This window comes from Leucopleurus acutus (genome assembly GCF_964270905.1).
Source record: "Leucopleurus acutus genome assembly, chromosome: 21".
NCBI classification, from domain to species: Eukaryota; Metazoa; Chordata; class Mammalia; order Artiodactyla; family Delphinidae; genus Leucopleurus; species Leucopleurus acutus.
The window spans coordinates 32,002,523-32,028,850 of record NC_139163.1 but is presented as its reverse complement, the minus strand read 5'-3'; the positions used below and the strand labels follow the sequence as shown (position 1 = coordinate 32,028,850).

The 26,328-nt window shown below is 53.0% G+C and overlaps 1 protein-coding gene across 1 annotated transcript in view; it reads left to right on the top strand.

Moving 5' to 3' along the window:
• The window catches only part of SFRP1 (secreted frizzled related protein 1), a 45,124-nt gene extending 19,065 nt beyond the window's left edge, over positions 1-26,059 (top strand). The window contains exon 3 of the mRNA XM_082863921.1: positions 22,714-26,059. Coding sequence (XP_082720047.1) covers positions 22,714-23,036 — 323 coding nt within the window. The 3' untranslated portion in view covers positions 23,037-26,059. The remainder of the gene's footprint in view (positions 1-22,713) is intronic.
• The last annotated feature ends 269 nt before the right edge of the window (positions 26,060-26,328 follow it).

The window sequence follows — 26,328 nt, the reverse complement described above, 5'->3', positions numbered from 1 at the left end:
GCCCTGCTTATACTTTAAGCTACGTATGCTGACTTTGGGATCGACAGACATCCAGAGACAGGAGTGTTTGTACTGTTTCTTCCCAGAGCCTGGGAGGAGGGGGGTCCGCACAGTCAAAGCCAAAGAGAGCGGCTGTCTCTTCTCTGCAGGTGCTCTGCCCTTGGCGAGGAAGGTCAGACCTCAGGCAGAAGATAGCTTTTACCTGTGCACATCAGGGGAGCTTTGTAGTGGGGGCAGTTCCGTCCATCCTTTCGTGTGCAGCCTTTCAAACTGCATTCTCAGTGAGAAGGCCTGCACTGAGCTGCCTTGAGGGGGTGAGTGGCCCACGTTATCAGGCCTCCATCCAGACGTGGTGGAGGTGGAGGGGGTTGTGGTGTGTTCGGGGGGCGGGGTTCTCTAGGTGACCTCATAGGAAGACCAGGGCCCCTCACCCTCCCTCTTCCTGGAGCCAGCTTGAGGCCAAAGCTTCATCTGGGGGCTTCCCCATGGGGCTTCTGTTCTGCCTCTCGGGACCTGGCACCCGCCAGTTCTGTGCCAGTCCATATGGTGTTCCCTGCCCTTGAGAGGGAAGTGAGTGGTTGACCCAGTCCCGCATTTGCGTTAGAGATGTCGTAAATGCCGGCGGAATTGAAGGCTGTATCACTGCAGACTCAGGAGCAGTGAGTGCGCACGACAGCGGTGTGCTTTCTACCTTCAGAAGGCTTACGGTCTGGAGGAGACAGAGGGGAGAAAACAGGCAAGTATAAGATCACGTCGTCAACGCTGAAATTCCTGTAACAGGTAAGCACTGGGGCCATGGAAGCACAGGAGAGGGAGCAGGTCTTCCTGGGGAGGGGTCGGGACAGCTTCAGAGAGGAGGCGCCTTGTGCTGTCCACTGAAGGATTGGTTGGAGTTTCTCACCAAAAAGATGGACATAGGAAGAATATTCTAAGTGGTAGACCCCTCAGAGACCAGGACACATAGGCATGATGTCATCTGTATATGGGGGAGTGGTGATTCTCTTTGTGGACGGCTTATAAGGCGTATGGGGGCGGGTATCTAGAAATGAGATTGACAGCGTAGTCAAAAGTCAGCTCAGGGCCTTGAATGCCATGCTGAAGAAAGGAACATTTGTCTTGTTGGCAATGAGGGGCCAGGAGCCTATTTTAAAGTGAAGGGCTTGGGTGGAGAGCAGAGAGAGGAGGGGGGAGGGGGAGGAGGGAGAGGAGGAAGGGAGGAGGGGAGAAGAGGAAGGGGAGGAGGGACTGGGATAGGGTGAGGATGAGGGGAGGGGAGGGGGGAGGAAGAGGGGGAGGAGGGAGAGGAGGGAGAGGAGGGGAGAAGGGGAGGGGGAGGAGGAGGGAGAGGAGAGGGAGGGGCTAGGGGAGGGTTAGGAGGAGGAGGAGGGGAGGAGGGGCTGGGGAGGGGGAGGGGGAAGAGGAGGAGGGGAGGGGGAAGGAGGGGGAGGAGAGGGGAAGGAGGGAGAGGAGGAGTAGAAAGGGGGAGGAGGAGGAGGAGGGAGAGGAGGGGAGGGGGAGGGGAGGAGGGAGGTGGGAGGAAGAGGGGGAGGAGGGGGAGGAGGGAGAGGAGAGGGAGGAAGGTCTGGGGGAGGGGGGGAGGAGGAGGAGGGGAGAGGGAAGGGGGAGGAAGAGGGGGAGGAGGAAAACTGAAGGAGGAGGTGCTCATTCATCCACAGCAGTGATGTGCAGAGCCTCAGGTGTCAGGGGTGAGAGGTTTGGGACAGGAGGGCCTGTGGGCTCAGGGCAGCGCCGGCCGGTGCCGGGCCACCCACTGGAAGGCGCCGCTGTCGGCCGTTCTGATGAGGTCGGCACGCGACTCGGGCAGCCGGGCAGGCCATCTGCTGCGGTCAGGGCCCCGGGAGACCTCCGTTGGGGTGCGCGGGGCAGGAGCCCGAGAGTGTCATCAGCCCGCACGCGGGCCACCGCCGAGCCGGTCATTCCCGAGAGCAGCGGTCATTAGGAGCCGAGCCGATGTGAACTGCGCACTTGCTCTCCAGACCTCGTTAGCGGCCGGGCGGGCGGCACGCTTGGCGCCCGTGGAGCCAGGCCTGTGATGGTGGGGCCGAGTCAACCCAGGGGTCTGGGGCCTCCTGGAGGGGGAGGCAAGAGGGGCTGTGGCCACACGGGGGCGGGGGCGGGGGAGGCCTCGGCTGGGGTGCGAGTGTGGTTTGTGTGTGTGCGCGCGTCTGAGCGTGTGTGGGTAGGTCTGAGCGCGCTGATCTGTGCACAGCGTGTCTGCCTGGTGAGCGTGGGTGCCAGTCACCCCTCCGGGGGCTGAGTTTCCACGGCCGAGGTCAGGGGCCTCCTGCTTTCCCCGTCGCTCCAGAGAGAGGCCTTCCAGAACCCGCCACCGATTCCCCAGACTCGGGAGGGCTCTGGAGCCTGGCAGGGATTTCTGGGCAGCAGGCGCGCCCAGGGCCATCTCTGCGGGTCGGCGAGCCCTCCTCCAGTCCCCGTGTTTTGTTTATTCCTCCAGATGCCAGCCGGGCTGGTTTTGTTAGGTTTCAGTGTTTGCAGCAAGTCCACTTAGAACCGCTGCTTCTCTGGGCGAGAGCCACCTCCTCGGCAGATCCCAGCGGTTCGCAGGGGTTGTTGGGAAGGGCATGGTGTAATCCCTGGGATATGAAAAATCCATCCGGAGAAACAGGCACGGCCTGAGGTGTCATACAGGCCTGAGTTCAAGGCCTGGTCCCACCACCTACTGTGTCAGCTTGGGCAAGCCGCTTCACTGCTCCATGACTCAGTTTACCCACCTGTACACAAAACGCAACAATAAAACAAACTTAAAAACTTCCGTGCGAGGAGATAAAGTGGGATGTGACAGACAATCGCCCCAATCCTGGAGTCCTGCGATGTGACCCAGCGCTGCCACTCGGCCAGTCGGTGACGTCTCTGAGCCTGTTTCCTTAAGCAAGTTGAAGGGGTCACCCTGGCTGACCTCTAAGGCTCCTTGCAGCTCTGAAATCTTATGGTTTTGCTCCGCAAAACTCTGTGACTTGGTTTCTTGATAAATATCTCTGCTGGCACCTCCCTGCTTGCTGGGGACCTGGGTCTCCATCTCAGGCGTGTGTGGAAGAGCTGAGCAGTGAGTGGGAGGCCGTCGCGGAGGAGCTGGGTTGCGGTGCAGCTGTGGGACCCGCAGCCTGGGAGCGGCACTGGTCCACAGCAGGTCCGCATCCCCTGACGGGGCCTGGCTGGCTGCTGGGCACCCCGACCTCAGCCCCTCTCCTGGACGTGTCCCCCCATGCTTCCTCAGAAACCCAGGGACAGTGGGGACCCTCTCCACCTGTGCGGGGAAGACAGCCTGATGGGAGACCCATTTGCAGACACGGTGCGGGTGATTTCCAAGGAGGACTTTCCAAACCTCAGAACCGATTTTCTATTCCAGCCCCATGATTTGTCAGCCACGAGACTCTGGCCAACTCCAGTTCTCTGGGCCTCAGTTTTCTCACCTGCCAAATCGGGATAATTGTGTATACTTCTCAGAACTGGTGGATAGACCCCATGAGATTGTACCGATGTGTCCCGGAAAGGACACACTGCAAATCCACCCCAAGCCTGTGACCTTGGCTGCGGTCCCACGTGCCATCTTACAGCTCTGCTGGGCAACCCCGCATGGCCGCTCTTCCCTAAAGCATTTCTAACCTAAGCCACACACTTGGCTTTCCTTAAAAAAGAAAAAATAAAATGAATGCATTTTACAGATAGACCAGATCTGAACCAGGATACTTAATGGTGATGCTTTTCTCAGAGGAGCTTCACAGTAATTTTAGAGGTTATTAAAATACACACAGACTTCACCCCCCAGACATCTCTGGGGTCACAAGGGGAGCAAATCTCACCTGAAGACTAAAGTTCAAATCATCAGGTGGAGAGGACACTCAGAACGTCTGGGACGGAGACTTTGCGTCAGTCTTGTCCCCGAGAGGGGCCAGTGGCCATGGCAAGCCGGGTGCAGACAGGTCACCTCTGGGAGCCTCTGTCCCTCAGTGGCAAGTGACCCGGGGCTTTTACTGACACCCTCTGCACTGGTCCTCTGCACTGATGCCGGCGTGTGGAATGAGCACCCAACATCCCTTTGGCCCGTGGTAGCCAATGCTGGATACTTCGTGTGGGCAGCAGCTTGAAGTGTCAGCAGGTAGGTTGTGAGCGTCACACCTAGGTGCTACCGGGTCAAAGTTGGGTGTTTCCCGCTTTCTCTGGGGCCTGGTGATTCTCTTCCCACTTCCTCCTTCAAACGACAAGGCTGTGTTTGCCTCTCAGGACCACAAGTGCCAGGAGGACAGTGGCTGAGAGAACTGGGACTGGCTTGTCCAGCCAAGGGAAGTCATGTGCTGTGTAGCTCAGGTAGAACCCGGCTTGCTGAGGAAACAAAACCTTGACTGACAAGGTGGTGGGGTCCCCCCTCCCCAGGGAGCCGTTCACAGACGGGATGGCCTCTTGCCTGCGGACCCGAGAGGGCTGCATCTGGCAGGAAGCAGGAGGATGACTTCTCCGGTCCTTCCAGCCCCACAGAGTCCGTGGTCCACAGGGCACCTGCTGGCGGCACTCCTGCTGGTGGCTTCCCCAGGAAGGTGGCTGTGTCGGAGGGCGAACCTTCCTTCTCGGGAGGACGTCGCCTGATTTTCCGGAGGAAGGTGGAGGGACAGCCTGCGGCCTGGTCAAGTCACCCAGCAACGTGGGATGCCAGCCTCGAGTCCCCGCCCTCACGCGTAGACCCTTCAGGAGGGAAAGGCCGGCTCCGGTGTGCACAGTAGAACCTCGAAGCTGGTCCGAGTTGCGTGTCTTTGTGGCGAAGACCAGGCAGCTTGGAGCCCCTGACTCCTGGGGACCGGTCCTCTGGTTGCCAGGGAGGAGGCCGACAGACCTGGAATGAAGTGCAGGCCCAGGCGGGCCTCCCTCCTGGCCTTTCCTTCATGCAGCCGGGACATCTGGTCCACCCCCCGCTCCGGGTATCAGCTTTCCTGCGGACTTGGCTTTCCCAGTTGTGTAACTGTGTGTGTGAGGGTGTGTGTGCGAGGCGCTGGGGGCAGCGGAGCCCGGGACCGGCTTCTCTGGAAGGACGGGGCTCCGTGGCTGGTGTGGGTTTGCTCGTGACTGACAGCTCTTCGCCTGCAGCCTTCTTTCCTTACAGACCTAATGTGTCTTCTGGCAGGTTTCCTTGTTCGAATTACTCAGGCCCCGCAGAGCACCGGTGCTTTCCTTTTCTTTTGCTCACCACCCCCATCTTGGTCCCCCCTTCCCGAGCGGGTTGGGGGGTGGAATCCGGTCTGGACCAGCTGAGAACTCTCTGTGCTCCTGCCTGGCCCCGGGGCCTTAGAATGAGGAACCCCAGCCAGAGCTGAGAAGCTTCCTGTTCCTCCCTGGGAGCCCTCAGCGTGGAAATTCCAGGCGGGCCCACACCCCAAAAAACTCTGGCTCAGGAAACCGGCACGCAGCTCCTTGTGCAGTGGCCTGGAGGGTCCCTGGCGTTCCCCCTGGGTCTGGCTGTCACGGGGGTGTGAGGCCTGAGAGCCCATTTCCCGGCGGCTCTCTAATGAGGGTACGCATGGGAGTGCAGCCTGCCGTCCAAGCCACTGACTCACCCCCAAAGGCCCCCAGAGGAAGGCAGGTCTGGGACTCACGAGGACAGGCCCCAGGATGGCTCAGTAAGAGTTTCCAGGACCGGAGGGGATGGAGTGCTGGGCCGCAGCCTGCTGTTCTGCCTGATGGGTGGTCCTGGGTCAGAGTGAGGGGCCAGGTTCTCCTTGAAGTGGTGGGGGGACAGGCAGAGGGACCTCTGGCCCCGGCTTTCCTCCTCCACTGCAGCCACGTTTCTTGGAGGAAGTGACATGTGAGAGCGAGCCGGGGTTGTCCTGCAGCCCGGCTGCAGCTTGGTTTTCCGGTTTGGGGCATCTTGTTCTGGCCTTGGAGCAGGGGGAGGGTTGTTCGCAGGGGATCGAGGCGGGGGGCAGCGGGGGTCCTGGTTCCAGCTCTTGATGAGCCGGGTCCTTGTTTCCTCTCAGCCCCTGTTCACTGATCTCTGGAAGAAGGCTTTGGCTGGATGGCCTCTTAAATCCCACGTCGCTCTCGGCATGTGCTGTGTCCTAACGTGGTGTTCTGTAAACACACACACCACGAAGTGGAACCTTTCTTCAAAGGAAATCTCACCCTGACTTCATCATAGAAACTGGTCCACGGGGGCCTCTACACTGGAGGAGGGCGGCCTGGACCTGGGTTGGCCTGGCCACTTCTTACTCGCGGTGCATGACTGACCCTTACTCTTTTAAGAGGTTCCTGGGTGTGTGGAAGGGTGTCTTACCTCAAGGAAGAGGGGCTGTGATTATCCGATGAGACACTCGCTGTGTAGTTTCTTCCTGGACGGACATCGGGGCCTTTACCCAGTGTCCCCTGGCCTGTCCCCTGTGGGTATGGACGATGACATTGCTGCCCACAGCGTGTGGCCCTGCCAGCCTGCACTTGCTGGGGTCCACCTGCTCACCAAAGGCGGGGTGCTCTCCAGGGGACGCTCTGGGGAGACTCTGCTCCAGGGCCCTCTCCTGGCTTCTGTTGGCCGCCGGCAATCCCGGCATCCCTTGACTCATGGCTCCAGTCTCCGCTCTGTCTCCACGTGGCTCTTCTCTGGTGTCTGTGTCCTTTCTACTCTTCTTGTAAGGATACCAGTCGTTGGGTTTGGGATCCACCAAATCCAGTGTGGCCTCATCCTAACTAATTGCATCTGAAAAGACTGCATTTCCAAGTAAGGTCATATTCTGAGGGTCCAGTTGCATGTGAATTTGGGGGCACGCTACTGAACTCTCCGTTACTCACTAGCTGTTGTCTTTTGGAAAACTGTAGCCTAAATCCTCTTGTCTTACAAGGTGAATGATAGTTGTACCGACTTTACCAGGTCTCTGTAAGGCCCTTAAGGATGATGCCTGACACTTGCGGTCAGTACCGGGGTCCCTAAGGTGGACTTGGGAGGTGGCAGCAGAGGGCGGTGGTCGTCAAAGGCGTGATGGAGTCGCAGACAAAGAAAGCCGGCTTCACGCGGTGAGTACCAATGCGCGAATCGTGGAAGGCATTTGTAAGGGATAAAAAGCCTTGTTGGTCTGGAGCACCTGGCCTGGCAGAGAAAATTCTAGATGTGAGATGGTGGCCCGCTGAGTGCCGTGTCACACACAGCAGGGCCTGGCTCCTGGTGGCCCCTGGGAAGCAGGGAGCAGCTCCAAATACAGCCTGGCTCTGTTGTTTAGCTGCTGGGGGCAGCGGTGTTACAAGGCCGATTTCTAACATTATAGGTGAGCTTGGGAATAGAACCGCAGAAAAGCAAGGACCTCAAGGTGCAGTGTCTAGAGCATCAGAGGTGAGAGGATGTCTCCCTTCAGCCAAGCCAGGGAAAGTCAGTTGCAGATGTGGGGCAAGGTCGGCTCCCAAGGCATCTTTGGAACAGGTTCTAAAGGGTGGCGGGAGCGATCGTGGAGCCCCCCTCTGTGCCCCTGGCCTGCAGTGCCCCGAGGGTCTCCAGCAGCTCCACCCGAAACCATCCAGCTGGATGGGTTTGCCCCAGCAGCTCATCTGAAGCGCTTTAGAAAATGAGGACCCTTTAAAAACCGTTTATTTGTTGAACGTGAGGCAGGAGAACGTGAGGCACAAAATATGCATTCACAGGAGGGAGGAACTTTGGAGAAATCGCGACTGGGGGAGATCAGAAGGCCAGAGGACGGCCAGCAGCGTTGCCCGGGGGCCTGGGTCTTGAAACCGCATCTTTCCTCACTGGCCAGCAAATGAAATTCTTCATACAGAGGGTGTGTCAGCCCCTCAGGCTACCAGCAGTAATTAGTCACGCATGCAGGCCGTGTTAAGGATGGTTTCACTGCAAATCCTCAATTTACGACAAATTGGCACTGTAGCTGTTGGGTGTACGGTGTCTATACGTCTGTCCACCAAAGATCAAAACGGGTGCTGACAGGTGACAAGGTGCCTCCTACGTAGTACCAGCTTATCTGCAATGGCTGGGTGGTGGCCGTGAGCTCGAGCATTCTGGGTCCTGAAGTGTCTGTGCTGGTGCCGGAGCTCTGATCGTAGGCCGGGTGACATTCGTCTTCCACCATCGCTGGTCAGTGGCGGTGACATCAGTCCCCGATGCCTGGCGCGTGAGCAGGGCGGTGACCTCCGTTCTTGGGCGGATCCGGGGGGACCCGCCCAGCTTCCCGACTCCTCCTGCTTCGTCCCAGCTCTGGGGGGACAACTGGGGGCAAGCGAGTGTGTGGGCTCAGAGGGTCAGCCCTCTTGACCTCTGCCAGTGAAGGGCACGCCTGGCCAGGGAGCCAGATGCTGGGGAGCAGACTGAGCCAGAGCCATCGCCCGGAACCCCGGGGTCCTGACTGTCTTCAGCAGGAAGGGATGCACCGCACACGGGGCGTCCTGGGGCCCATTAACCAAAATCTGTCGGTTCCGGAGCCAGGAGCTTGGTAAACACGTCGGAAGCACTGGCCGTCTGAGTGGTAGGCGTGCCTTGGCAGTTGGTGCGCCGCCCCAGGATGTGGTCAGACACCTGCTGCCCAAGAAGCTCTGTCCCCATCATCCGAGTCCTTGCCCATCCACCGGCTTCCCCAGGGGTCTCCTCTGGGCCAACTCGGCCCCGGGGCGCAGCGGCTTCCGCAGCCATGGGGAAGTTTGTTTGTTGATGTATTGATTTTTGTTTCCGTCTCTTTTTAATAAGTAGTTTTCCTGGAGAAGCAGAAAAGAGCCCCAAGGGGGGCACCCAGATCTGCCCCCTTACCTGTGTGTGGGGCTCCAGGTGGGTGGAGAGAAAGAAAGGAGACGCAGTGAAGTCAGGATCTGGAAGCAGGACTCGGGACCCCCAGCTCGGGGCCGACACCCCGGGCCACGTTGCGCGCCTGCTTCCTGGGCCGGGAGCAAGGAGGCTGGCCAGTAGAGAGGAGGCCAGCTTTCAATGTATTGTATCCGTTGTTTTATACAGTTTTGAAAGGTTCCTTTCCATTTACAAAATATTAGCTACATTCCCTGTGTTGTAGAAGACATCCTTGAGCCTATCTTCCCCCCAACAGTTTGTACCACCCCCTTCCCCATCCCCCATCATGCCCCCCCATTGGTAACCACTAGTTTGTTCCTATACCTGTGAATCTGCTTCTTTTTTGTTATATTCAGTAGTTAGTTGTATTTTTTAGATTTTTAAGTGATATCGTACAGTATTTGTCTTTCTCTGACTAATTTCACTTAGCATAATGCCCTCCAAGTCCATCTATGCTGCAAATGGCAAAATTTCATTCTTTTTCATGGCTGAGTAGTATTCCATTGTGTGTGTGTGTGTGTGTGTGTGTGTGTGTGTGTACACCACATCTCCTTTATCCATTCATCTGGATGATTTAGATTGCTTCCACGTCTTGGCTATTGTAAATAATGCTGCTATGAACATTGGGGTGTATGTATCTTTTCAACATACACAGTGTTTTTGTTTTTGTGGATATATGTCCAGGAGTAGGATGGCTGGGTCCTATGTTAGTTCTATTTTTCATTTTTTGAGAAACCTCCGTCCTCCTTAGCAGCTGCACCAATTTACATCCCCACCACCAGTGCAGGAGGGTTCCCTTTTCGAGAGGAGGCCAGCTCAGAGCTAGGACCGGGTGCCGACTGCCATTAACTTTTCAGATTCTTGGCTTCATCCAGACCTACCTGAGGCCAAGACAGACTTCACCTTCGGGAGACCAGCATTCCTCTCCATCTTGATTGCATTACGTTTTCATCCAAGGGGGTACACGTCTGTCTGTGGTGGGGCAGTGCCGGGCGGGTGGCAGGAGAACGTGTGTGCTCTTGCCCCTCCCTGGGGCTTTGGGGTGAAGCCGGGTGCTGCCCTACCTGATGGACGGGGAAGGTGTGCACGGCGGGCTGGGCTCAGGCTGACGCTCGGCGCCTCCCAGGCCGGGGTCAGGTAGGCTGCCGGGGTGCCTGGGCCTTCTGCCCTCCCTGCTCTTTATACAAAGACTAGAAAGACTGAAAAAAAGAAACAGAAACATTCACGTGCAGTCAGCTGGGTAGCTACGTGGTCAGGATCTCGGATGGGCAGGAAGAAGCCTCATGGCGGGCGAGGGGTGGGCTCAGGTAGGACCAGCCTCTGTCTCTGCCTGTGCATCCTGTGATGGTTAGAATGAACGATTTTGGACATAGGCTGTTTTTTTGCCTTCTTTCGAACTTGGTACTTGAGAGACATCTGTGAGGAAGCAGAGAGGTACTTCCCTTTCCGAATCCTTTTATACCTCGAACGCCCTTGGGAGGGAAAGGGGGACAGTGACTCCTGAGTGAGGACGCTGCCTGCCCCCAGGCCCCGTCGGCGGAGGAGGCCCTAGGACACGGGTCTCCTGTTCTGCTTATTATTCCCGGCGGCGCTGGCACTACCGGGCCTCGCTGTCCTCACTGCACTGAGGGAACGGGACGTGGGACGTACGGCTGTGGCAAAGGCTCCTTCCAGCCCGATGGTTCTGTATCCACTGGACTCTGCTTCCCCAGCCAGGGCCGTGGAAGTGTGGGCAGCCCCGCGGTCAGCCAGGGTGCGGACCCTCTGACCTCTGCACCTGCCTGGTAGCTTTGGGAGCCAGGAGAGGGAGAAGAAGGGCCTCCGTTGCCCTCTCCTCCGCCAGGCCACTCGTCACCACCTCCATGTCAGCCACACCTGTGAAGCATGCACCTCCCCTTTACACACGGACCACCTGCTTGTTAGGGTGGCGACATACCCTGTTTGCTCAGGAAGGTCCCCGTTTATTCCTGTGGTCCCAGCGTAAAAACGAATGGCCCTTCCTGTCTCCGAAGTGTCCTGGTTTGCAGGCTCAGTTGTATTCCTTTCGCTTCCCTGCCCATGACCAGGGCTTTTCCCTGCTGGCTGCCCCAGGAAACTTCAGGGGGTAGCAAAGAATTTGAGTTTTTGTTTGTTTGGGAAATCTGGTCGAATGCACACAGGGTTAATCGATGTTTAATTTGGTGTCTCGTGGGCTTTCTGTGAAGACCCGCTGAACACCTGCTGGAAGAGTCATGAACTGTAAGCTGTAAACTTCTTATTTACCCAGAGTACGACAAGACTTTCTTCTCTTTGGGATAATTTTTTTTCTCACTATAAAAATTATAAAACCTGGAAAATAAAGGGAAACACAATAAAGAGCTTAGACATCAGCCGTTCTCAGAGCCCAGAGACAGCGACTGCCGACATTTTGGAGTATTTCTCTCCTCTGCGTCTTTGATGTGCACAATTTTGCATACAGATTGCTTCCCAAATAAATTTACGTGGTAGACTTTTACACCCCTAAAATTGCTCTGCAGTTTTCCTCACCCTAGGCCTTTCAAAGGCAGAGATTTTTTTTTTTACTTACTGTTTCAACGTATCAGTGTCCTCTTTTTTTTTTAATTGAAGTAAAGTTGATTTACAATGTGGTGTTAGTTTCTGAAATGTTCTCTTAGTTATAGGTACCATGCAAGGGTTTCACAGGCATACCTCTGTTAGGGACAGTGATTGGGGTCGGTTTGTCGGAGAACATTCTCTGTGTGTTAGGGAAGAACTAGTGAGACCCAGCCTGCAGCGGCCACCGGCCCAGGCCTCGCACGAGGCCTGGGTCCCCTGGACCTTAGCTGAGCACTGTCCGTGCTTCAGGCGGTGGACGGTGATGGCCTCACCTCCACTCCTCCTGGCACAGTGTCCCCTCGAGATCCGTGGCACCTCGGCCAGTCTCTTGAGCCATCCTGCCTTAGCCTCCCGATCAGCAAGCCAGTTATCAGGGTTGGTTGCTAGAGAATTCGGTGAGTTAGCGTGTAAAGGCACCTACACCAGGGCCTGATCTGCCAAGTAGCCGTTGGCCATCGTTGTTGCTGCTGAAGCAGAGGTTTGAGTGAATGAAGCCCGTCTCACCAGTGAGGCTGTGAACTTCAGGGCAGACTGTGCTGTTTACATCTCTTCGTTCGCGTGTGTATCAGTGTTAGCTGAGCTCTGGGATGCGTGGGGCGCCCACTAGTCCAGGGACAGGGGTGGGTAGGTGGGCCAGGCCTGCAGGCTCACGGTGGGAGGGCGCTGAGAAAGCACACTCACGGGTAATTACCACCTGTGCTGAGTCCATGCAGACGGCGGGGTGGGACCTTGAAGGTCAGGGCTGGAGAAGATCACCGTCAGGGAGAAGATGATCTGTAGCTTGGCCGGAAGGATGGGTAGGAAAAGCATAAATTTTGTCTGGAGCACACCCTCTGCTCAGAGGGATCAACTGTGAGAACAGTGAAGGGAGGAGATCTGAGGCGTGCCTGCCGCCGCTTCTCAGGGGCCTGACTCACAGCTGCTTGGGGGATCTCCCAGCCGAGGGGTCAGGGCACTGCCAGGCCCCTTCTCCCATCCGTCAGATGGGATAGTGTGAAGACCTGCCTGCCGCCGTGCTGGGGATGATTTCGGGGGCTGCCTTTGGGTTTAGACAACCCCACAGCCAGGGCCAGGCTCTTGTACCATTTGTGTTCTCTGTGGGCTTGGGCTGCGGCCACTGTCAGCAGGGCCCCCGGGCGCCGCGAGCCGGCGAGGGCACCCGGCACCATCTGAGACAGAGGCTACTTTCCCTTGGATAATCTATACTGAGTTTCAAGACAGAGAAAGGAAGTATGAAGACTTAGACAGATTGCCCGTGCTGGAATGGAAATTGAGATTCACTGGTCCAAATGGCTACATGAAGACCCAGAGAAGTAAAATGATTTGTACAAAAGTTAGTGATGGAATCCCAACCAGGAGCTGGAGTTGGCTGATTCTGGACTTAGAGTCCTTTACTCTGAAAGATGCTGCCTCTCGCCAACAAAGCCTTGGTTTTCCTGACTTTGCAAGATTCCACCTCTGCGGGGTAGGGGCCCCAGAGACCTCAGCGATTCTGAAAATGGCACTAGAACAGCTTGCCCAAGGTCAGCTGGGTCTTGGACCTGCCCGTGCTGACTTCAGCCTGAGTTTTAATGAGTTTGGAGGGCTGCCCTGGGCTTCCAGTAAGTTTAAACACCATCCAAGAAAGCGTCCTCAGAATGCGTCACTGAATAACCAAGGTGACAGACCAAAAAGCCCACCCTCAAACCCTTTGGACCAGTGGTTCTCAAGTGTGGTCCCCAGACCAGCAGCATTAGAGTCACTTGGGAACATGTTAGAAATGCACATTCTCAGGCCCCATCCCATTACTGCTGAAGCAGAAACTCTGGGGGCAGGCTGGCAATCTGCATTTTTTTTTTTTTTCGGTACGCGGGCCTCTTACTGTTGTGGCCTCTCCCGTTGCAGAGCACAGGCTCTGGACGCGCAGGCTCAGCAGCCATGGCTCACGGGCCAAGCCGCTCTGCGGCATGTGGGATCTTCCCGGACCGGGGCACGAACCTGTGTCCCCTGCATCGGCAGGCGGACTCCCAACCAGTGCGCCACCAGGGAAGCCCCCCAATCTGCATTTTAACAAGTCCTCCAGGAGATCCTGAGGACCCCTCTCCGGAGCATCTCTCAGAGCTAGGGCTAGCTCATGGCTTTTCCGATTCTTGGTTCTGAAACCCACTCCCCATCGTCTTCTTTCCAAGGGACCATTGCGCACTCCAACGTGCCGTGTGGCGTGAACACTGCGGGGTGGAATGGAAAACTAGTGAGCCCTCCGGCAGGAGGACTGTTTGCCTTGGCCGGTTGGCCCGGACTTGGAGCCAAGGTTCCATTAATCCTTTTGAGTGACTTTATTTAAGCAAGTCTCCTATTCTCCTCTGCCGACTGCTTGGGGAGGCATGGGGGAGGAGAGGGGCCCAAGCCCCTGCTGCCTGGGCCGCGGTGCACACGTCGTCCCTAATAAACCCACACCAGGCAGCCCTTTGCTCTCGAAGTGGGGTTTCCATTTTGCACCATTAGCTTCGATCAGTGGGGATTCAACACAAGCCACGAAATCAAGCGCTTAGGCAGCGGGATTCCGATGGCTGACACCGCCGCCGCCGTGCTGTGTGCGGGAGTACTTGTCAGTGGGTTGGGAGGGCACAGAGCTGCAAATTCCACCCTCCCGCCTGACCGTCCCCCCCCTCCCCAAGAGGTCTGGGATCCAGAAAACAGGACAATTTCAGTTAAACAATTTGTCTCAAATAAGTCACTCAGGAGCATTTTTTACATCTGCTGTTTTCTTGTAAATGAGAAAAAAGAAAAGCTGCTTCAGTCTTTTTGTTTGTTTGTTTTGATTTGTCTTTGTTTTCCTTCTCTCTCTGTAGCGTCTGCCCTGCAGCCGGTAGATGCCTGTAAGTATGCAGCACGTGGTTTGTGGTCAGGGAGAGAGTCTGAGGTATTGTACCAAGCGCGAGCCCCTTTCTTTGCTAAAGGAATTAATGATGCAAACACTGGCCCCTGCTGGGAACGGAGGTCTGTTGAGCTGCCTCTGCAGGGCCTTTGTCAGCAGGACTCATTTGGATCCCAGTGCCTGCGAGCCAGCCTGTGCGGTGCCCAGACCCTCTGCTGAGTGTTGGAAGCAGCGGCAGTTTCTCCCAGCCCCGCCCTTACCCAGCGCTGTTACCAAATCTCATTTGCACAGTTGGCTTTGGGGATGGCGCTTTCTGCCTCAGGGTCGCCCACCCAAGAGATTTGTGAAAACGGGGCTGGGACTGGGACGTAGAAAAGCAGGTCCTCTCTGTCTGACTGCTTTGTGAGGTCTTGCTATCTGAACAGGCTCTTTCACCAGGAGGCAGGGTGGAAGGAGGGGTGTAAGCTGAACCCCCAGGGCTGATGCTCCAGGCGCCCACCTGTGGGCTCTTTCTGGTCCTGGGGTCTGGGAACAGGACACTCAGTAAAGAGTTTGTCCATCTGCTGCACAGATCATCTGTTTGGGAACTTCAGCCCTGTCTGTCAGAGAAAGTAATTTAGGAAAGCAAGCAAGTCAGGAGTCAGACTGTGTGGTGGGTTACCTGCCCCAGGATGATTTTTTTTTTTTTTTTTCTTTTGCGGTACGCGAGCCTCTCACCGCTGTGGCCCCTCCCGCTGCGGAGCATAGGCTCCGGACGCGCAGGCTCAGCGGCCATGGCTCACGGGCCCAGCCGCTCCGCGGCATGTGGGATCCTCCCGGACCGGGGCACGAACCCGCGTCCCCTGCATCGGCAGGTGGACTCCCAACCACCGCGCCACCAGGGAAGCCCCTAGGATGATTTTTTTTTTTTTTTTTTTTTTTTTTTTTTTGCGGTACGGGGCCTCTCACTGTCGTGGCCTCTCCCGCTGCGGAGCACAGGCTCCGGACGCGCAGGCTCAGCGGCCATGGCTCACGGGCCCAGCCGCTCCGCGGCACGTGGGATCCTCCCAGACCGGGGCACGAACCCGTGTCCCCTGCGTCGGCAGGCGGACTCTCAACCGCCGCGCCACCAGGGAAGCCCTAGGATGATTTTTTATTAGCACTTATTGGAGATAGTATATCTGACTGCTGGTCACTTGTCCCCAGAATCTGCAGGGACCCCATGCTTTCCTGCTCCTTTCTTGGAGGAGCTGTGGCTGGGCTGAGAGGCAGGGAGCTGTGGGCACCTCCAGCCTCGGGCAGCCTATTCAGCTGAACCAGGTTTGACGTCCCTTTGCATTCAAAGTAAATAATCCGAATTCTAACCTAATTGGTTTTTTATCTGAAAAATGATCGGCTTGACAAGCTCTATAGGCTACCCCGTGCTCCCAAATAAACAGTGGAAAAAGCAGAATTCTTAAACAAAACCCTTCCTGAGAAGCCCTAACGCCAAGCTGCTCCTGCTGAACGGGGAGTGAAGGGCAGGGAATGTAATCTTTGTGTTTCTGTTAAGAGCTCCCATTTTGTGATTCACTGACATTTTATATACATTTCAGTTCTTTACTAGACAGCAAGCTTTTTTAAAATCTAAGTTTTTTGCTTCAGAATCAATGCAATTTAAAACGTCAAATAGTATTAAAAGGCTTTTAACAAAAAACTGCAGGCCTCTGCCCCATGCCTTCCAACCACTAATTTCCACAACCCAGAGGTAATAATTTTCAGCTATTTTAGCTATTTCTTATGATAGATAGCAAAATGGAGTAAATAAATACCATACTTAATTTTAATTTTTAATTTTGATTTTCAGACATTGCTTATTGATTTTCTATTATTGAAGACAAAGATCTGTCTCACTTTTGTTTAATTTTTACACAGTTTTAATTTTTAGTTAAATTCTTCGTTTTACTTTTTAGACACTATTTATTGCTTTTCTATGATTGACGATAAAGACATCTGTCTTATACCCTATTCCCTCTTCTCCCCATTCTTTTCAATATAGTCATATCACACTTCCGCTTAAATTGACATTCAGCGTTTAATTTTTGTAATTATGTCAATATTACCTGCAGCTGAGCCGTGTAGTGTACTGCATTTATAGTTCCTTTATTATACACCATTTTGTTTTCCCTTGAGATAGTAGTTGCCTCATTTTATTTTCCTGGCTCCTCGTGTTTGTGCTTCGAATTCCGCCCCAGACCTTCCTGCAGGTGTACATCTATCCCTCTGTCCTCCTGTTTCAGTCCGGACTGATTGAGCTTTGCGCCGGCCACACAGTTGTTCTGGAGGAACCATTCTAAGACTTCCATCGCTTTTATCTTATGTGAGAGCTTTAGTTTCCTGATCCTGGGTCTTGTGCTGCATTTTTGGGGCAGTTTCCTAAGAACAGATACGTGGAAGATTTTTTTTTTAACCATTAAATGCCTGAAGTTGTCTTTATTCTCCTGTCCCACATTGACTGGCTCAGTATTGAATTTGGAAATTGTTTTGGCTTCTAGTGTTGCTATTGACCAATCCAGGACCATGCTGATGCCTGGTCCTCTGCAGCAGATGTAGCCTCGCTTTGTCTCTGGAGGATTTTATAAGTTCTTTTTACCTCTGGTGTTTCTAAATGCTGATTCATTGACCCGGGCACTGTGTAATCTGAGAACTTGCATTCTTCATTTCTGGAAAATTTTTCTTGCATTATTTCTTTGGTATTTTCTCTCATTTGTCTTCTTGGTTTTCTCTTATTCAGATGTTGAACCTCCTGGTTGGGTTCTCTCTTTTATCTTTCTCTCTCCTGTTTCCATCTCTTTGTCGTTTTGTTCCAAGCTTATCTTAAAGCACGTGTGTGTTGCATTCTTTATTTCTGCTCTTACCTTTTAAAACTTCAAATACTCTTGGTTCTCTGAACATTCCTTTTAACAGCATTCTGTGCTGGTTTCATGAATACAGTATCTTCCATTATCTTTGTAAACAGTTTTCTTCTGTGCCATAGCTTGTTTCTGTTATCTCTGATTTCTTTTTTTCTGTGTGTTCCGTGCGTTTTGGTCTCTCGTTCACATGTAGAGTCTTTCCTTTAAAAGCCTGCTGATCTTGGCCGGCCGCTGGAGCTCAAGAGTAAAGCACTAACTTGGAGCTCTTTGCGTGCATGCATGGCCTGTGATTTGTTGGGCCTCATTTTGGAATTTTGTTAGGGGGAGCTGTAAGTCTTCTCTTTGGGGCTACTAGTTTCTTTAGATAGAAACCCTACAGTCCTCTGACTGGGGGTATTGCTGTAGTGTTCTAAGACCTGAGGGTTTCGCCCTTCACTGTGCAGACTTCCATTTAACCCTTTGGTGTCGGGGCAGCTCCCCCCTACTCCGTCCTCCTGTGAGGCTGGTGTCCGCAAGCCCAGTCTGTCTGGGTTCAGACCTTCTGTACGGAATAAACGTCTTGGCTGCCGCTGGAGTTGGTGAGGGGCAGTCATCTGGATTTATGGCCAGGCTGGTGGATCTGGGTGCCCTGATGCAGACTCCTCAGTTCCTATATTTAATACAGTCTCTGTCATCGAGTGCAGAAGCACCCAATGGCCCCAGTTCACGAGCACGTCTGGGTCCTGCCATGTGGACCTGCTGCTTTCTTACTGTCAGCTCCCTCTGTTAGCAGCTGGGTTTCAGCTTTTCTCTTCTCATCAAGCCAGGACCCACCATCCATTTGCTTCCTATTATACTAAATGTGATGTCCTTGTTTCTTTACCATTTTCTTGCGTGTGTTTATAACTTTTTTTAAACTATAATTTTAGAGGGGTGGAAATGATTGTGTGCTCAATCTACTATGTTTGGCTAGAAGTGGCCAGCGATGACTCTTCACAAACATTCCAGACGCTTGGTGGTTGTCAGGATGGAAAACCTTTTCACTTCCCATTGGTTTGGAGCTCTCTGGGAGTCTCCCTCACCCCCTGGGATTGTGGCTCCCACAGGTCGTCAGCAACCCCCCCACTGCCAAGGCTGGCAAGCTGGTCCCACGCTCGTTCTTAAGCTCCTGCAGCGTTGGGGATGAAGGAGCATTTCTTCCACTTGAAGCGCCTTCCCCCTGTGCTTTCCGAGACGCTGAGCTACCTAGTTTTCCATCCGTGCCTCTGATGACTTTGCAGGGACTCCCCAGTGGAGGTTCCTCCTTCTCTTCTCGTCTCTGTACTTTATTCTTCACTGCAACCGTTATCTGTAATCAGAGGAGTCACAAAGCTGGGGACTGACTCAGCCTCTTCGGCACCTTCCCCATCTCAGGCCCTTTCTTGCACTCCTGCAGCGATTCCACACTGTGGATCGTGTAAATGCCTGGCCCTTGGCCAACAGTGGCCTCTCGTCCAGGCTCCCTGTCTGGGTACTTGGAAGGATGGCGGCCCCATTAGCATAAGCAGGTCAGGAGAAAAAGATGGTTTTGAAGAGAGTGTGGGTTTGGGATGAGTGTAACAAGCTTCCTCTGCTCGTTTCAGCCTCAGAAAATGGCCAGGCTTTATGGGGAGGCTACCGAGGGGGTATCATTTGTGGGCAAAAAATATGGTTTCGGTGACTGCAAGTGGGATGAAACTTTCAGGGTCTAACCTGAATAGAAGGGGTTATTTATTTTAAGGTTGCGGAGAAAGACCCAGACAGCCCCTAACTGTGACCTTAAGTTTTGAGTTTTCAAAGTTTCTGGTCTCTGCATCCTCGCTGGCCCTGACCAGCAAGGTGAAAGGCAGGAGTCATATCCTACTGTTGGAGGGCGTTCAGTTGCTGCTAAGAAAAAACGCAGAGAAGGGTTTTGTTTCTTGTTTTGTTTTGTTTTAGTTCAGGGCCTGGCTGTCACGGGTAGCTGAGATCAAGGGCCTGAGGCAGGTGTAGAATCATCACCCTGTGGGAGACAGGCTTGGGAGGGGGCAGAGAAGGACGGGGACAGGGTGGGCGCAGCAGTCTGCCTGGGATTGCCCAGCACGGGCCCTCTGCATGCCCGACCGGCCAGGCCGGCAGGCAGACTGCACTCCACGCTTTACAGCCTCCAGGAGCTCAGATCCAGGTTCTGTGGCCACCCAGTTAGAACCCAGGACCTGGGACTCCAGCAGCGCCCCAGTCGTGAGCCCAGCTGCTGCCTGCTGGGGCTGCTCCCCGCTGCCCACCAGCACCGGTTGCAGCGCAGACACAGTCCCTGGGCGAGCGAAATCCCTGGGGTCCAGGCTGTCTGCATGGTGGAGGCCGGGTGGGGGAAAAGGAAGTGGTCAGTCTCCCCCCACCCCGTCCCAGCAGCCCCTGGGTGTATGTGGTGGGCGGCTGCACACATACCCACAAGGCAGGGGGAAGTCGACCTGGGATGGCTAATCGCCTATCCAAACATTGCTGGTAATCTGCATCCCTGAAATAAAGCCCTGAAAGATGGAAAGATGTTAGTAATTTCTGGCCACATGTGCCTCCTCCTTCCCTGCTCTCCCTACCTCAAAAAGAGAAAGGAGCCAAATGGCAAGACACGAAGAGTCTAATGCAGAACACATTTCCATCGTTTGCTTTTCCCTCTCCCCACCATGCTCCCACCTATGTAAACTAAATTCCTTGACACGGTCATGGCAAAGGAACATTAATTTTTGATTTGAGTTGTGATTAAAAGCAACACAATCAAAAGAGGGAAATAGTTTCCACTGAAGCAATAGCATCTGAAACCCCGTCATGGTATAGTAGGAACCAGCGTGGTCTTTGGGGTCAGGGGTGGGTTCTATAGTCCTGAGTCTCTTTTCACAAAGTGTGGCCTCGTGTCGTTCCTTAACCTGAGTCCTTCTCCTCGATCGTCGTCAGTAATAACAGCGGTTGCTGTGCATTAAGTCAGGAGAGCCGCACAGAGAGCACCTGTCCTGTGCTTGGCACACAGTGGGTTCTCCAAAAAACATGATGGCTCACTTCTCTGCAGAAAAGAGGCTGCCCAGTTGTCACTGGAAATGCATTCGTCCCTGCCAGTGATGTAATTGATCCCAGCTTTAGACCTTGGGTCACGTGACACGTCGGGGCACTTCTCGGAGGGTGTCTTCACCGCCTCGCCTTCCTGCAGTCCCTGGCCGCCTTCCTTGGGTCAGTCGGTTCTCGCAGTGCGGAGGGCGGGCAGAGATGGAGCCCTGATCTGCCCGGGCCTGGGCAGGGAGTCTCCTCTGGCTCAACCCCCCGGACACATTTCTAGATGAGCGAACTATAGACTGGCCCAGGTGAAGTCTTTTCTCAGGTGACCCACCGGGTACAAGGATGGTAAGCCGACAAGGGGAGCTGAGCCGGGGTGGGAGAGGGAGGGCTGCTTGGGCAGGTCTGGGCGGAGGTCCCAGAGGGGTGGTCTCTGCTGGTTCCTAGTTGCGGCTTTCCCACCTGCTGGTCCCCCTGCCTCTGCCCTCAGGGTGGGAGTGGGTGCAGGAATCGAGCAAAATCAGAGGTGCTGGGCGGTGGCTGGTTCCGTGGGGCGGGGGGCAGTAAAGAGAGGAGCTCACTGGGAAACTGTGCTCAGTGCACTCCCGTGGGCAGGGGGCTGGGCCAGCCTGCGAGGTCAGGGCTAACCATCTGCTGCTTGGGCCAGTCCCCAAAACCTCCGCCACCCTTGGGGGCTGCGGGCCTGGGGTATCTGTTACCCGGGGCTCGGTGGCTGCAGAGCTGGGACTCCTTCTGTAAGCAAAAGGGATGGGAGTGCGTTTGATTTCCTGATTTTGACACATCCACTGAAGCTTTGTTCCTAGAATTTCTCCTAATTCTTGGGGTGGCCAAGGGTGTGCTTTCTAATCAGCTAAAGAATAAATAATAAAGCCTTCGCTCTTGCGGTGTTCCCTTTCAACCAGGAGGAACTCTTAGCATTTCGTAAGTAAAGTCATTTTGAAATGTGGGTAAACCTGGGAAGAGAGCCCGAGCCCTTTTCCCGTATTGTCTTGGTCCATTTAATCAGCACTTGAAATGTCAGCTTCATTATAAAGAATTTTGCAATTCGGCCTGGACAGCACGGTGATTATAAGTGCACACTCAGTCCGTGGGTTTAGTTTAGGGTCAGTGACTCTGGGTAAGTAAACGTAACCATTACGCCTCAGTTTTCTCATCTGTTCAATGGGGGAAATAATTGCACCTTCCTCGTGGAGGTATCAGGTTTCACTGAGGAAGTGCATGGAAAATACTCAGCGCTCTTGAGGGCATCCAGATGCTTTCCTAGTCATTAGCTACTGTTCTGTAGCTCGATTCAAGTCTTTCCTCATGGAATGTGGGTGGAAGCTTAGAGTTATTCAAAAGAGAGGGCTTGGTGATTTGGAATTCACAAGAATTCAAGGGATGGACACATCATCTGGTGACCAGAATCTAGAAATGATTTCCAACTCCTTCGGAACTCTCCAGGGCTGGCGAGGCTTCCAGGGGAGTTGACTGTTGTAAGGACGCTGTGTTTGTGTTTCTGGTGCATTTCCGATGACTAGAACGCCTCCACGCTAATTTATCCTCACCAATTAACCCCATGAAGCCAGCACTAGAGTGTGTGGTCCACACACTAACCCTGAAGCACTGTTGACTCAGGCTCTGTAGAGACAAAGAGGCCGGAAGGCACAGCTGGCAGAGGGCTGGCTTTCCCCCTCTTCGGGGAGCCGTGCTGAGAATGGAAGAAGCCCAGGTACCATGTGAGATTTAAGGAATCACCACCTGGATTTATCCATCAGGCCCTCACCAGGACTTGCTCGAATGGATCGAGAGGTCAAAGTCGAGTTTGGTTCTGTGGGTCTACACGTGGGTAGGATAGCCCATTAGTGGCGCCATCTAGTGGTTGATGAGTGGTGGACAGCACGTCAATGGTACCTGCTGTCTGAACGCCCTGGAGGCCCAGTGGTTGGAACCCTGGTTTCTCTGATGACAAAGGTGGACGCTGACGTTTGATGCAGTCAGCTTTCCCTTGCTGACTGCACACACACAGGTTCTGTCTGTCTTCTTTCCAGGACCCAACTGACAAAGAATTTTAGGTCCTTTGGATATTTTAAAAAAACGTAAACCAATAACTTTCTCCTTAAAACAAACAAACAAACAAAACAGGGTAAGTTTTTTCTTTGAGTGCTGATGTTGGTAGCATTGGATTATGTGGACTTGATTGGATTAGATGATCCCCTTCTTCTCTTAAAGCATCGTATGATAGTCTGAGTCCTGGAGTTTTAAAAAAGAGACACATGATTTGGTTTTGAACTTTTATCTGAGACTCTCACGGCATCCTGTGACAACCATTGAGATACCATCAGATACTGCAAAACCAGGGGGCAGGATTGGTACGTGAAGGTGAGCTGAGACCTTGGTCCTTATCTATAGAATAGACAGATAGGGCCTCCCTCTTTTAGGTGATCTTTGCCTTTTATGTCTCCTGCTCTTCTGCCCGCGGGTGGGTTGTGGTTTCTGATGAAAAGCCGTGTTCTAAAACTCTCTCTCTCCCTTCTCTCCTCTTCCCTCTCTGTCCTCCCCCTCTCTAGCCCTGAGGATGAAAATCAAAGAAGTGAAAAAGGAAAATGGCGACAAGAAGATTGTTCCCAAGAAGAAGAAGCCCCTGAAGCTGGGGCCCATCAAGAAGAAGGAGTTGAAGAAGCTGGTCCTATACCTGAAGAACGGGGCTGACTGCCCCTGTCACCAGCTGGACAACCTCAGCCACCACTTCCTCATCATGGGCCGCAAGGTCAAGAGCCAGTACCTGCTGACGGCCATCCATAAGTGGGACAAGAAAAACAAAGAATTCAAAAACTTCATGAAGAAGATGAAGAATCACGAATGTCCCACTTTCCAGTCGGTCTTTAAGTGATTCTCGCGGGGTGGGTTAGGGGGGAGAGGACACCCGTGGACCCTCGGCGGTTCACACCCCCTGATCCTTGGAGGTGGAGGGCATCGTAATCCAGCTACTTTGCCCTTGCAGCATTTCCCACCCCTCCCTCCATCCCCATGCTCCAGACCCCAGTATAGCCGATATTTAAAGCCGCATGCCCAGATGAGGAAACCCATTTAGATCAGGAAGCTTCTGAAGACCTACAGTGTGGAGCAGCACGTCCCCAGGGGAAGGGAGGTGCAGCATCATCTCAATCAGAGACACAGTCACTACAAAAGAAAACGCTGCCGGTAAAGAAAGGGGGTGGGCAGCAAGGGAGAGGCGGCAGCAAACGTTAGGTTCTGCCACTCTCTTTGTGTCGTTACAGATTGCTTATGGATCTATCCGCTAATCTACGCCTTTGGAACTAGAAAATTCTAACTGTTGGTAAGATGCATGGCTTTCAGTTCCAGAGGAGTTTCTCTTTCTGTCCGTCGTGGACAGAAACAGACACACACACCACACTCAGAGAGTGACAGTGCACAGGAGAAATAGTAAGAACAAAGGGAGGGGCCTGCATTGCTTGGCCCTGTGGCCATGTATCATCTCTGATATGAACCAGCCAGTCTCAGATGCCCTGGAGGTGGTTACCGCCAGCCTCGGGTTTGATCTCACCTCCTGACACGTGGAGGGCGGCACGGGCCTGCCTTGGTGTGACAGAGGTGATGATTCGTAGACTGAGAAGGCAACGGTGGTTTTCAAAAAACAGAGTTAAAGGAGAAAAACAGAAAAAATTGAGAACAGTCGAGCCAGTTGCTAGTCTAGGGTGAATTGTCATTGGGCAAAGACCTTAGTATTCTAATTCCCTTGTTTGTTCATTTCACATTGTTTTAAAGCGACCAACAGACCCACTTACTTTTCAAGGTTTTAAAAAAAATCTCTACTGAGCATTTGAAAGGTGTGGTAAGACTGGGGTCTCTTGGTGCCTTTGAGGCAACTTTCTAGCTGAGTGGCTGTCTCTCTGAGCATTTCCGGTGGGAGGTGGATTCTCCTGGTAGTGTAGCTGTGGGTCCTCCTTCCTGAGGGGTTCTGGCTTGCCCTGGCCCGAACACAATGCTAATCAAAACTCACAGTACATCCCATTCCTGTCTTTCCTGTGAAGAAATGGATTCCTTTGAACTTGATTGCCTAGAGAGCCGAGAAGTTCAGAATAGCCTGCCTGCCTGTCCTCTGCACTAAAAAAAAATGTTTGTTTGGCTTTGCTTTTTTCATTTCTGCAGAGGGAAAGCTAAGCTACAAGGGTCCCAGTCCAAGGAGGGAGTTTAAAAGGCAAAGCAGCTACGGTTTTCCCCCAAGGGCCCTAAGATAATTCTCAAAGCCATCGTGTTTAATGAGTGATGTACATAAACCCATTCACGGAAGCAACTTGACTTCTGTTGTTCAATGTATAGGAAGTAATTCCTCCCAAATTAATTTCTCCCTCAAGCCTGATTCTTAATTCTCTGTAACACCTCGAGGATTTAACGATTGTCCCTCTGGGCAAATGTTTATACCCAATCCAATGCTTCAGTGGGGCTGGAAGGCGTCACCCGCATGGCCTCTGCCTGACACAGAAACAGTGGAAGAGTCTGTTAACTTCCCAAAACTCCAGTCTGAAAGCCAGCCTGCCGACTTCAGTACTTTCTTGAGGGTTATCCTGATCTAATGAACCCCTGACAATTAGTGACCCATCATTTAATAGTTTTTTTTTTTTGGTTCTCTCTGACCTTTAATCATAAAGTGTTGGGGATCTTAAGTGATTTGCCTGTAATTTTGGATGATTTTTTTAAAATGTGTATATATATTAGTTAATTAGAGATGTTCTACTTTCCTGTTGTCAACTGAAATTCAGAGCAATTTCATGAGCGTATGGTCTTGACTGATTAACTCAAGAGTTCTGTGCTCGTTTGCATCTGCTTGTTTGGACAGAGCGGGTCAGGCAACAAGGCCTCTGTCCAGGGTGAGGGCCTTGGGAAAGGCTTTGTGTGGGCCATAGCAGTTACCCCAGGAAGGTTATAAATGAACAGGTGGACTCTCTAAGTGGGAATTCTCAGGTAGGAAGCAGTAAGAGAGTTCAAAAGAAGTTGGAAATGTGAATTGCAATTGTAGAGTCCAGCCACAGAGTCCCGGGACTGAGTTTCACCGTGGACTTGGGACAGCCTTGACTATTACACATCAACCATTGCAGGGCAAAGGGAGGCTCTGGGCCCAAAGCCGCATTTGATCACAAACCTTTGTTTTTCTCAACAAAGGATGTAACAAAAACGATGTGCAGACTCACTGGCTTTCTCATTGGTTTCCAAAAGAGGTCTGTGTGTGATTTGGTCATTATTGCTAGTGCAAAGGTTGTGTTTGTGAAGGTTTAAAATCATCATTCTGGGTGGAATCCAGTGAGGTCATGGGCAGAACTCAGCTAAATCTTTGAAGAATATTAGTACTTATCTTAGAAGATAGAAAGTGAGGTGAGAATTCCAAGAACACTTCATTTTTAGAGCATCCTGTGTCACACTTGGCTTTGGGTGTCGGTGAATTAGCACTGAGGGCTCCCTAAGGCACCTGGGTCTGTAAATTACAGAAACCCCATTGCCCAAACCTAGAGTCTGTCTTTCTCATCAGACTCCAAGTAACTAATGGCTTTGCTGTAACCCGTGGATGTGTTGGGCTCAGGCGTTCTGTTTTAGGAGAGACTGTCGTGGCATAATGTGCTGGCCCTCCTGACCTTTCACCAGCAGATGCGCAGGACACAGACGAGATTCCTGTTTCCTCTAGTTCCTCCACGTAGCACTCCTCTTATAGAGTCTAAATCTCTTACAAAAGCTTTGAATACTGTGAAAATGTTTTACATTCCATTTCATTTGTGTGTTGTTTTTTTAACTGCATTTTACCAGATGTTTTGATGTTATCACTTATGTTAATAGTAATTCCCGTATGTGTTCATTTTATTTTCATGCCTTCCTGCCATGTATCAATATTCACTCAACTAAAATCACTCAATTAATCAACGGTAATGTGCATGGTGACTTTTTCCCGCCAGTGACGCACAATTCACCCTCCTCCACTGCGCACATACCCCTCTCTTGATTTTTTTCGGGTCCCAGTTTAACAGCTTTCAAATGGTAACGGGGCATGGTGGGCCAGAGGAGTACCTGGGGTGCCCTGCAGACACCCTCATCCCATCCCACATACGCCACCTGCTCCCATGAATCATTTCCAGAAGTTTCCCCCGGCTGTGTGTTTCAGATCAGAGAGAAAG